This window comes from Crocuta crocuta, unplaced genomic scaffold (assembly GCF_008692635.1).
Source record: "Crocuta crocuta isolate KB4526 unplaced genomic scaffold, BGI_CrCroc_1.0 scaffold253, whole genome shotgun sequence".
NCBI lineage: Eukaryota > Metazoa > Chordata > Mammalia > Carnivora > Hyaenidae > Crocuta > Crocuta crocuta.
The window spans coordinates 6,535,346-6,548,082 of NW_027529451.1; the positions used below are offsets into that span (position 1 = coordinate 6,535,346).

The window sequence follows — 12,737 nt, forward strand, 5'->3', positions numbered from 1 at the left end:
GAAGAACAAACATTTGTAAATACCAACCATGGTGAATCCACCGTGTTTGAATTTAGACGGTAGAAAATGTCAGTTCTGTCATCTGCTTGAATCTATCCAAATTATCACTTAAAAAATAGTTCAATGTTTCATCTGTCTAAGGCTTTGAAGTTTATAGTGAAGAAGGTGTCTGGATCACAATGGAAAAATGAAACTTTAGCTCCTTTTACTTTAAGCTAACTTATAAGAATAAAAATACTGATTCTTCTTTCAGAGATGTCTGGCATAACTATACAGTTTGTTATTACTACTGCCCTATTGCTTTTTTAGCAGTCCAATCTGAAATTCAATCACTTTCAAAGATGAGTGTGGAAGGCGGGAAATAATCACTCCCCATATTAAAACTCCCATCTTTCCAGGGCCCTTTTCAGTAATAGCTGCTGTGTAAAAGTCCTCTCAGATTGTTTTATTTGAATAAAATGTATTCTTGGGAGAGACTTGGGGGGAAAATGTTTTCTATAGCATTGCTTTGCCAGCTGTTGTATATGGGCATTTGATATTAAGTGATACCAAAGCCTTATCTTATTACACTAGGAAATGAATCTAATGTGAAGGATATGGTGGTATTACAATAAAAATGACCAATAACTTATTAATCTTGTGCTATAGTGTTACCCTGAGGATAGTGTTCGTGGTTCTGACTAACAATATTGCCTGTGCACATGAAAGACGAGCCAGTACTGTTTATTTCAGGGTGCAAATAGGATTTTGTGTGGTTTTCTACAGTGAAAAAACATTCTACCCTGCCGTTATTGATATATTCATGTTATTTTTATTGTCAGTGAAATAAGATTTCAGCATATTACTACTGACTGCCAAATCCCTGACAATAACTTTCCTGCAGGCAAGATAATGTCCTATTAGTGACCTAGACTTGCATATTCTGAACTTCTGGAGCCCCCTTGCTTTAAATGCTAGAGAACAAAGTCACTCTTTGCATCCCTTAGAAAGATTAAGTTTTGCAAAGGCCAACTTAAGAGTTTTAATAGATAGGTCATGCTTAGTTAACTCTCTTCACCACTATGTCATTTGGTATTTTGATCATATGGCATCTGTCCAGAGTGACTGGTTATTCCTAAGGCAAGGTTTCTCATCCTCAACACGGTGACATTTTGGACCAGATAATTTTTAGTGTGGGAGCCACCCTGTGCATTGTCAGATGTTTAGCAACATCCCAGGCCTCTATCCACTACATACCAGTAGCAGCGCACCCACACACTTGTGAGAACCAGACATGTCTCTAGATCCTGTCACCAAATGTTCCTTAAGGAGCAAAATTGCATCGAGTTTAGAACCACTGGATGAAGAATGAAAGGAACGCTTGTCATACACACAATGCTATGTGAATTTTGGAAATTCATGTATCTTAAAAGAGTAAACTTTTCCCAGCAAAATGGTTTAAGAATTAATTCCCATTTTTCTATCATGGCATTTTCAAGGCATACTCCATATGTTATGAGATATAAAAACATGAAGTCACATATGTAGACTTACCTTAGCTTTGTTATTATGGCTAAAACGTTCTGTCAATTTTCTCTTTTCTGTTCCCGAGTAAGGAATACCCATGCCTGGAGCATGTATTCGGATGGTTTGGGTTTTTTTTTTTTTTTTTTCTTTTTCTTTCTTTCTTCTTTAATGTCATGGCCATGTGGAAGTGTTTTTAAGCCCTAACAGATACATGGCGAGGACTAAGGAGAAGCAAACAGATTGGGAACTCATTGTGCGCTTCTCTCACAGAGCTTGGATCTGTGCATTTTCTTTAGATATGGCACCTCTCAGCTGCCAGTGTGATAACAGCCTTTCTTGTCATGCTTTAAGCAACGGTTTCCTGTAAATTCATCCAGTGTATGTTTGGTCTTGGGAAGAGCTTATTTCAGAATATCAGAATTAGAGGATCAAGACAGTGTGCTAAGTCTCCTCTCCTCAGTATATTTTTTCCGTTCTAAGTATCTCTCTGACTTGAGTGACAGTATTGGAACTTGCTGGGAAGTGTGAAATATAATTATTGTTTGATGGCTAGGATTAGAGCAGATAGAACAAAATGCATTAAAGTTTCTCCCAAGGGTTCCCTTTGTAAGTATCAGTTTACTTGGCTGGTTTCTTTAGATCACTGCTTTCTGTTTTCCCTAGAAAATCTCCTGTAAACTCTACCTACCAATCCAATTCCCGTTGCCTTCATATTTAATACTTCAGTTGGTACGGCTTACAAAATAAGGCAGCCACGTTCAAATGTGGTGCATGATTCATTCCATTGGTGGAAGAAGTAGAAATTGGGTTTCTAAAAGAAGTCAAACCGCTGCATGAGAAATGAGAAAAATTGTTTGTGGAGTGGTCATGGAGTTGTCATGGGTGGAGTGGAGTCATTGTGAGCCCTGAATATGGAAGAGGTCTTTTGGTTCACTTCTCATAAATAAGATCTGTCAAGGATAAGACCTAAAGGAGATTTTTAAATGCAAATCATGATTTTTATAAAATAAAGACTTGTTTTCCCTAGTTACTAATACAACCCATGCTTAGGATGCAAGCCTCCACTGAACATATACCTTAGCTTTGTGATGTTGGCTTCTCTTTGGGTTCTCACCCCTCAGCTTCCTATGGGGACCTATCTTCTATGCTCCTGTATAGAATCTTGGGATTGGCCATGCTGTACTGTAATCACTACTTATTTCCCTAAACTTCTCTGTATTCATTCATCCATTCATTCAAGCTATGGCTCTTTATTAAAAAAAAATTTAATGTCTATTTATTTTTGAGAGACAGAAAGACAAAACATGAGCAGGGAAGGGACAGAGAGAGAGGGAGACATAGAATCAGAAGCAGGCTCCAGGCTCCAAGCTGTCAGCACAGAGCCCAACGCAGAGCTCGAACTCATGAACCGTGAGATCATTACCTGAGCCAAAGTCAAGACGTTTACCCGGCTGAGCCACCTAGGTGCCCCAACCTATGGTTCTTAAGTATCTATTATGCCTAAGGCTCTATTCCAGGCAGCAAAGCCAGTGTGTCCTCAACTTTGTCGAAGCTGTCATCCCAGAGGGAGAAATAGTCAATAAGTACCTTGTGTTAGTCAGCTCAACTGCCATAACAGAATACCATGGTTCAGGTGGCATTAAACAACAAAAAATAATTTTCTCATTGTTCTGGAGGCTAGAAGTCTAAGATCAAGGTTTGGCCAATTAGATTTCTGGTGAGGACTTTCTTCCTGGCTTGCAGATGGTTGCCTTCCCACAGTGTCCTCACCTGGCCTTTCCTCCATGAGTGCTCATGGAAAGAGAGAAGTCTCTAGTGTCTCTTCTTGTAAGGACACTGATCCTATTGGATCAGGGCCCCACACTGTCAACCTTGTCTAACCTTAATTTCTTCCAAAGCAGTTCCATCTCTAAATACAGGCACATTGAAATTTAGGACTTCGACATATGCATTCTGGAGGGACACAGACATTCAGTCACTAACATACATAAATAAATTTTCACAGATCACTACTTTGGATGGAAGGAAAAAGGTAAATTACAGGACAAGAATAGAGAACAATTAGAATGGAGATGGTGGTCGCTACTTTAGCGACTGTAGGCCTCTCTGAAGAAGACAGTTGAGTGAGACCAATAATGAGAAAGGTGTAGCCGTAGGGAAATTTTTGGAAATGCTCAATGCAGGTAGAGGGGATTATAAGTTTCATGGCCCAAGATGGAGTTGAGAATGATAGGATCATGTGACAGTAGGTCAGTGTGGCTGGAACCTAGCCGGCTGGTTTAGAGCCTAGGAGAAAATTACCAAAGAGGTAGGTGTTTGCCTATTTGTGCCAGCCAATACTAGAACTTCAAATTTTGTTTGCATTGCAGTTAAAAGCCATTGGAAGATTTTAGGCTGAGTAATGTACCAACAAGGTACAATTTAAGTGGCTAAACAAAGAAACTCTAAGGAATGTTTTAGAATCTTATCAATCTTTGGTACACGTTGTAAATGCTCAATAATTCTTTAACTCATGTTAAATGTATTGGTAGTTCTTACCTTATTGCTTAGTAGCGTTCCACGATACAGATATACAGGAGTTTGTTTATCAATTCGGTTGAAAGATATCTGGTTTGTTTCCAATTTTTGGCAAGTGTCTTTATTGACTGCTGCTATAAACATTTGCATTAAGGTTTTTGTAGAAACAAAAGTTTTCATTTACCTTGGGTAAATGAAATATCTACCACTGGGATTATTGAGTTAGAAGGTATATGGATGTTTAACTTTATAAGGAATTAACCTGGTTTCCAAAATGACTATACCATTCTTCATTTCCACCAGCCACGAATGAAAATTCCACCTTCTCTAAATACTTGTCAGCATAGGATTTTCTTTTTTCTTTTTCTTCTTTCCTTCTTTCTTTCTGGGCCATTCTAACCATATGCAGTCAATATCATTTTTTTTTAACTGCACAACTTAAACTTAGATGTCAGGTGGGTATGGATAGTACACAGTACCACTGTAACACAGTAATTTTTCCAGCTGCAATTTTTTAACCAAAAGAATACGACCTTATAATCCTTGTTGAGAGCTGGATAAAGTAAATTTAAGGCGATAGTCCCCCAATCCTTGCTTGAAGACATTTATAGAATCTAAGATTAAAGAATGTACTCCTTGAATCCTGGAAGCCTTGAAATCCAGCTCTCCCTTCAATAGGAGGCTTGTAGAATGCTTCTTTAGAATGGTAACGCATAATAGTCTCTATTCAAAATACCAGTGACCTCTGAGGGATGATGAAGCTTTGATCCCAAAACTCCAACCTCAGTTATGCTATTTTTAAAAAATAAAAAGTAGTAGCTGATTTTTGCTAAGAGTACAGCAAAGTGAAATGATTCCATTACCCCTGAGACCCATTTTCCCAATCTATCCTCACATCAGTGAAATAATCCATCAAAGGCGACCTGGCCTTTTTCATTCTGTGGCTGGCCCCTCTGGCCTTTCACTTACCAGTGAGACAGGAAGGAAGAAACATGATTTGAAAAATGTGCTGATGAATTTGAGCATTAGGTGACTTGTGAACTCTAGGGTAGGGAGTGAGCAGAGATGGGTGTATCACTGATTTAAGTACCTAGAAGCTTCCCTTTGAATGATCTGTAGAAGGATCATACCTCTCCTGGTTTGTGAAGCCCTGATCTTGCCCAGTACCATTCTGTAATGGTTTGACAAAGGGCCCTGAAGGACTTGAAACTCAGGGCTTTTTTCCAGTCTATAGGAGTATCTCCCAGAGGTCCAGAATCTCCACCAAATGCCTTCATTTGATCTGGAAAATATCCCTGTCCCCAACCACACACAAACCACACATTGTTCACTTTTTCTCTTTTCAGGGAGAGAACATCTAGCTTTGTTTCTGCATAAGTGCTGGGGCTTCTGCCTAGCACAAATTATGTAGAACTCTCTAGGAGATGACCCTCTTTCTTGACTGAAAAGATAGATGCAGTTTGTGTACACATAACATTGGCCATCTTTATAAAGCTTGGTGCTCTCATTTTCCTTTTCTCTCAGAGAGCTGTAGAATGTACTGCCTTAAAAATAAAAGCGATTTTAAAAAAGAAGAAGAAAACAAGACAAAAACAAAAAAAGAGAGGCCCATGGCTTTTCCCCATCTGTTGGTCAAACAGACGATGACACTCACCTGGCATAAGAGACTTTGTGCAGCCCATTTTAGAAGATGACTCCAAGTTGTCATTTTGTTCAGAATGATTTATTTCTCTTGGTGGAATCAACTACTATAAATCTCCTGGCTGCTCCTGCTCACAGCTTGTGGAAAAACACGAGGGTGGAACTCTGTGTTTCCCAGAGGCACTGGGTAGCATTTGAGCAGCACCTCAGGCATTGCAGCAGCTTTATGAATCTTCTTTTTGTTGTTGTTTTCTGTTTGCAGATTTTATTCTTCACCGTACAGTATTGCAACCAACCGCATGATTCCACAGACATCTCTCACGCCATTCATTGCTGCTTCCCCTGTCTCCACATACCAGGTATGTCCAATTTACCTGCACCTGAGGAAGCGTCTTTCTTGCCAGGAGGCTATGTGAAGGCCAAAGGGACACAGTAGAATTTTTCCTTTAATTGTCCTCAGACACTGCAGTCAGACCTTAAAGTAATAAGCCTCAAGGCTTCACCTACACTTTGAAGGGCTCGATCACATCTATGTCCCTGAAGAGTAAAATCCACTGTGCTCTCCACTCTTCCTGCTGGATTTTTATGATGAGGCTCCTTTCCAGCCAACATGAGTGCAGCCTTCTTGCCGCTGAGAACTTACTTTGTTGGTTATCTGCTATTTGGGTTGTCATGTTCCCTAATGTGTCTTTTCTACAAGCACACATCTGGCATTCCCCTCACTCCCTCCAGGATATTTTACCGTTGTCATCTCATTTTGTCATAGTGGTCCTGTGCGTCCGTGCAAAGCCACATGGACAGTTGTAAGTTGTTTTCCCTAAGAAATGAGGAGGACTATCAAAGTGGTAAAAAGTGATTCCTGCTTCCTGCTCTTACCTCATTCTCAGTCCCACAGAGGTCAAAAGAGACCTCACGGGCTCGACATGTCGAAAAACCAAACAAAAATCCAAGACTCAGTGTGTGTCCTAAAGCAGATGCTGTAGCGAGTTAATTCTAAGTACACAGGTGGATTAAAATAGTCAAACTTCTCCCTCCCAAAATACTCCTGGTCTTATTCCTTTGAGTCAGAAATGTGCTATCACTCCCTGCTTCTCTTTGCCTCACATTGTTCTTCAGATAATTCTTCTAATTCTGATTAGACAGTGCCTATAGATGCTCCCTTTAGGGGTATCTAGTGTCAGCTTTTCAAAACTTTGGAGAGAGAAAGAGCACGAGAGAGTGTACATGTGTGCATGCGTGTGTCTGTATTTTACAGATGGTGGGGGTGGATGCTTCACAATGGGTAAAACTGTAATGTTGCTGACTGCTACTAATTCAGTGAAGTTTCACCTTATTCAACCATTGCATCCTTCATTTCAGGGTGTCCAAGGTGTCAGAGCATCAGACTCGAGACGATACACATTTTTCCTTAACAGATCATTTTCATTCTTTTTCTGCACTTAGCTTCTTGATACACGTCGGTGGGTGAATGGAATAGACTTGCATGTGAATTGCAATAGAGGGTCTCAGAATGGATGATTTCTTAATTGCCTTTCCTCGGGACCCATGAGGCTACGTGCAGGTGCTGTTCAGTTTTTGTTTTTCCTGCAGTCCTGCCTGGTTGCAATGTGTGTTTTTGTGTTTGTTTGTTTGGTTTTTTTACCCATTTTTTCCTAATCCTGGCCTATGTTTCAGCCAAGACCACCCACTGAGCCCCAGCATAGAGCACTTTGGTGACATGAATAAAATATCCACAGAAAAGTGATTTCACTTGGGAGGGCTTATAAGTGGAATTTAACTCTAGCTCCTTTTCTCTCAGAAAAGGAATCAGAGCAATTTCCTATGTTGTTGACTCTCGCCTTTCACCACTTTCTTTTTTTTTTTTTTTAACCTAAAGTGCATTGACACTTTTGTTAGTGTGAGTATATTGAAAACAAAGTCTTACAGGGTTCTCTATGTGACAATCCTGACTTTCTCATTTGGCCGACAAGGCACATTTCAGAACAGATGGTTGGCTTGGATTCTCATTTTGATTCGCCATACCAATTACCAGGAAAGAAAAATATCACAAACTTGCATAACTTGGGTTAACCCAAAGCACTCCCCCAAATTTCTGATTGATCTCTTTTAATTCTTCCCCCAGATTTTACCACTGAGATTTATTTCCAAGAAGAGATCACTTGAGAATTTGAAATTAGAATGAATGAAAGGAAATGAGGAAGTTTTAGCTGTCAACTCTTTGTTACTGGCTTCATATCCCTGGGCGTTGACCCTTGAGTAGGAGGTCACTGAGGCTTCCACAGTCTCTAGCCTTCAACACCAACCTCAAAATATGCTCCAAGGCCCAGCCTGGTCCTCATGGGCATTGCAGCAAGCACCTATGAAGTAGGAATTTGCTTTTTATTTTACTATGTTTTGGTAATCAGGTCCAAGAAGTTCCTGTCTATCCTCAGTTCTTAGCACTAATTAGCTGTAAAGTCAGATGGATTCCACTTTCTTATGACCTAGTGTGACTCCACTGAACGCAAGAACCAAGTTCGCTCTGTGATTGCTTTGTGCTAATAAATGCTGTTTGATGCATAGGTCCAGAGTACTTCATGGATGCCTCATCCGCCATACGTTATGCAACCAACAGTAAGTGTTCTCAGTCACCTGAGGCTAAATATTTCTATTATCCAAGTGCAAGCTTTTGTAATGCATAGAAGCTTTGGGGTAAAGCTTTTGTTAGAGTTCATACCTCTTTCAGGCAGCCATATTTTCCAGATGAAAAGCTGTTCCTGAAATTCTACAAAAGCATGTACAATAGATAGATGGTAGAGTTAGAGAGAGAGAGATGAGAGAAAGAAAAAGAGAGACAGAGATGACCGAGACAGAGGAAAGACTGAGAGACAGAGAGACAGAGAGAGAACAAACTTTTTTAGAGGAAATAGTCAACCTCCTCAGCTGATGTCTAACCATTTGTTATGAATGGGGAATTTCTACTTCACACAGGAATTCTGAACTCTGGACAATTAAATCTATTATTGGGGTAAAGCCTTTTTGTTTTCCTTCTCTTGTTATGTTTTGTTCTCTTTGGATGCTGTTTGATATCCTTTGGGGGCAATTTTTAGTATCATGGCCAAGTGGTCACTCAAAGAAATATATTTGAAATATGAAGACAGTTGTCTACTAAAAGGTGGAGATACAGAGATAGAAAGCAAGGTTGTTAGATACTCTTTTTAATATTAGCTAACTAGAACCATTCTCTTCTTTAAAAACCTCTTCTAAAAATATTCAAACTCTATTTTCTACTTGCCAATTTCCCACTTTGTGACATAATAGGACATCAGTCCCAAGGGAAAATACTACACATTTCATTTGAATCTAGACTGAAGGCTAATGATTCCATGTGTCTTTGTCTAGGTGTTCCAAGTTTTCTAGCTCTGTAAAAGTATAAGATAGCATGATTTCAATAGCAATATATTTATGAGCATGGCAAGTAGGGGAGACAGGAAGTTGTGTGATAAATTCTGTGTTGTATTCTTTTGGGCATGCTCACATCTGTGCCTTTGTTTCCTTTTCTGTCACTATATTAACAGGGCTATTGGAAGGATCAAGTGAGAGCATATGTGAAAATAGTTCTTAAAATACAATATGCTATATATTGTTATTGCCATTATCCTTCTTGTATTAGCTGTACAAAGACAAAGCAGTGCTTCATTTTAACCCATTTAAAAGCTAAATATAAATAAGGTAGCACACATTAAAGATCAGGGAACTAAATCCACAGGCATCCATTTCTTGGACTCAAAGGATCATAGCACCTGGTTTTCATATATGAGCTTTGTCCATTTTTTTTAATAAGAAGCATTCTATGTTGCTTCTAATGTTTTGATAGTTTGTTTTTTATTTAAAGAATGAAACATGTATAGCTTAATACAGCAGAACTTTAGACCGTATTTTGCAAATCCCTCTATTTACTTGTATTTACACCCCTTGGGGGCTACGTGAGTTCATCTGGTCTGTGTTCTGTAAATCACACCAGCAGACAGTGAATCCAGAGTATACTTTCATATCCAAGTCATGAGGTAAAATTCAAAATACATTGCCAAACCATAGATTGAGCCAATACAGGAAAAGGGAAGAAGTTCTGCCAAGTTCTAAAGTGGAGACTTTCTAGAAGAAAACAGCTACCTTCTAAAAAGTCATTATGTTCATCAACAGGGTGCTAATGCTAGCTTAGTCCTCACAGTGAGGTGAAGGACCATCTCACTGTGACCAAAGGGAATGCACATCTGGCAAAATCCAAATATTTTTCCAGATATCTAAATATGTAAGATTCTATCAGTCTTTCTAGAACTATCAGTAGAAAGGAAGGTGTTTGTATGTGTCTTTATTTCAACTGTCACTCAGGACCTCAGCAAAATTTTTCTTCCCTTCGTCCTCCATCCTAGCTTCAGCCCCATTTTTTGGAAGCGTTATTTCTCATACATCTTCCTCCAGCAATAGCTGTGTGTGTGTGTGTGTGTGTGTGTGTGTGTGAATTTATCCCCTTAGATATTTCTTGTTATGGCTACTGCTCACTGATGTCTTATCAGTTCCCGTAACTAGACGGTGCATCACATTTGTGTTGAGATCATTTGGTTTGAAATACAGTGTTTGTGACCGGGGCAGATTCCCGGAAAAAGGAGTGCCTGGGCCACCCACCACTTTGTTGTCTTTAGCATGGAAAAACTGGCTAAACAGTGTCATGGAAACAGAAGTCTTTTCCCAATAACAGTCTCACTGGTTGTCTATATTGCATAAATAACCTTATCCAACCAGTCTTCATCTCATCATCAAAATGGGGGCTAATCACTGAATGATACTAATAATACAAAAATACCTAAGCAATCTAAGGCAGATAAACCAAATACCTGGATCTTGAATGAATGAATTAATTAATGAATGAATGAATGAAAAAAAACAAATGAATGACTTGATGATTAACAGCATGAGCTCTTGGTTAGGGTCTTTGAGATAGGAAACCTTTCTCTGTTATGGAACTCTGGGCAATAAAACTTTCTTAGCCACCGTTTCCTTATCTGTAATACAGACATGCTAATGCTTAAATAATTATATACTGTGTTCATAAAAGGGAAAATGTGTTAAAGCTCCTAAATAGTGTCTAGCAAATAGCAAACACTCAGTGAATTACTATTATTCTTATTTAGTTATAAAAGTACAGTGCACATTATACTTTAGTTGAGCCAAATTATATAAAATGAGAGTTGGTATAGGAAGAAAGTTGAGAATAAGCAATAATCACCTGTTTATACTACATTTTTACTATTTATTTAACTACTTTGCTAATGAGTTTTTGGAGATAACCTCTATGGCTATAAATTGCTTAGATGGGTACTTATTTCATTTACTTACTAAACCATTCAATCCTTAATTCTAAGAAAAAGACCTATTGGGTACCCCCTTTCTGTCTGTAACTGGAACCTACTTTACAAATAAATTCAAGGGGTCGATATCTACATATCTCAAATATGTTGCCATAATTATGATTTGCTTACAACTTTTCTCCTCATTCATGTTTTCTCTTCTGCCATTTTGAGAAAATCGCATGTAGAAGCTCGGCATGTAAACATGTTTCTCCCCCTCGCTGTGAATGCAAATTGACTCCTACAGTGGAGCCTGAAGCCTGGGTTCTCTTTCAGGCTTGGCTCAAAGGACTCCAAGATTTCAACCAGGCTTGTATCCAAAGAGACTTCAGGAAAGTTTTAGAGTAAAACACTGTGCCTCTGGTCTTTACCAGGATGAATGGTTAAAATGGGGGTAGGGGGAGGAGACAGGTAATGGTCAGTGAGAGAGAAATGAAATGATGGAAAGGAGGAAAAGGAGACAAGGGACAAGAGAACAGAAAGCATAAACATGAAACCGAAGTGTGCCATCCAAGTTTGTTTCCTTAGAGATGTAATTTGCTAAGCTGTGTGTAATGGACTTTTTCATAGATTTGGAAAAAGATTATGAGACGTCTTTCACTCTCAAGGAAGAGGGAATAAAAGTCTCCTTGACTGTGTTGTAACCGTCCTACTGGTATTTGTGCGAGAAAACCGTTCTCTGTCAGTTAGTGGACTCTGGGACCTTATTGGGTCCCCTGGAAAGTTGTCAAACCCCACTTAGGACAGCAAGAGCATTTCTGTTCACACTTTGTCATTGTTCCCCAGAGCACACACAGGAGAAAGCACTGTTGGATGAGATTAGGAATTCACTTTTTGCTGTGGAGAAGTAAAATTGCTGACTTTGTCAGTGCAGTCAGTTATTGGTCGCTCCTTCTCAGTGCAGAGATCTGTACTGCACTCTGAAACTCCCCATCACACTGACAGAATTTTAATAGATGATGGATTGCAGCAAATATCTACTCTGCATAGCATCATGTTACATTGGAATCTTATATGAATGCACAATTGAAATTCCTGTGTTGCAACACATTGGATATTTTGTAAATCTGTGCTGACAAGGAGAAAAGATGATAGTTCCCAAGAAGAAGCATAGTCCTATTCCCTTAAATTGTATTTAGGTTCATTTGAATCATAAATCTTCTGTTCTTCCTACAGTTAGCATTATTTTCTCTCAAGGAGAAAGGTCAGCTTTCATTTTTACTTAATTACAAATTGTTTATCTAATTACAGCATTCTAAGAAATGCAAGATGCCCTATTGAATCATTGGATGATTTGTGGCCATGCATGGCTGAATTATGACTTTTATGATTAATAAACCTAAAGTTTATAGCTGAATAGTAAATATAAACGTCCCCTCTGCTACAAGGCTGTTTACGAAAGCTCCAGAACATTTGATTTGGTCATCCCTTGCCAGCAAACAGACCAGGCCTAAGACTTACTGTTAAAGGTTGTATCCTATAAATTTGTAGCTTTGTTTTCTGTAAAAGCACATCACCTAATGTGGAAAGAATATCTAAGTCATTTGAATTCTGTTCAGAAAACAAGGTTTTCAGATATTATCCTTTTACTCCAACAGTTGAGCTGAGCAAAAATCCTAAATCTCATAATTTCATTAGCAAAGTAACAAAGTCAAAATGCTTTTGCTACCAAAGGAGTTAACTTGG

General features: G+C 38.9%; 1 protein-coding gene across 8 annotated transcripts in view; it reads left to right on the forward strand.

The window, feature by feature from the left end:
• RBMS3 (RNA binding motif single stranded interacting protein 3) overlaps positions 1 to 12,737 on the forward strand; it is a 702,138-nt gene that overhangs the window by 582,763 nt on the left and 106,638 nt on the right. For 6 of the 8 annotated variants that reach the window (XM_077760752.1, XM_077760745.1, XM_077760748.1 and 3 more), the window contains exons 9-10: positions 5,927 to 6,023; positions 8,227 to 8,277. In XM_077760752.1, the coding sequence (XP_077616878.1) occupies positions 5,927 to 6,023; positions 8,227 to 8,277 (148 nt within the window). The remainder of the gene's footprint in view (positions 1 to 5,926; positions 6,024 to 8,226; positions 8,278 to 12,737) is intronic. The other 2 variants (XM_077760750.1, XM_077760751.1) reach the window with 1 other exon arrangement.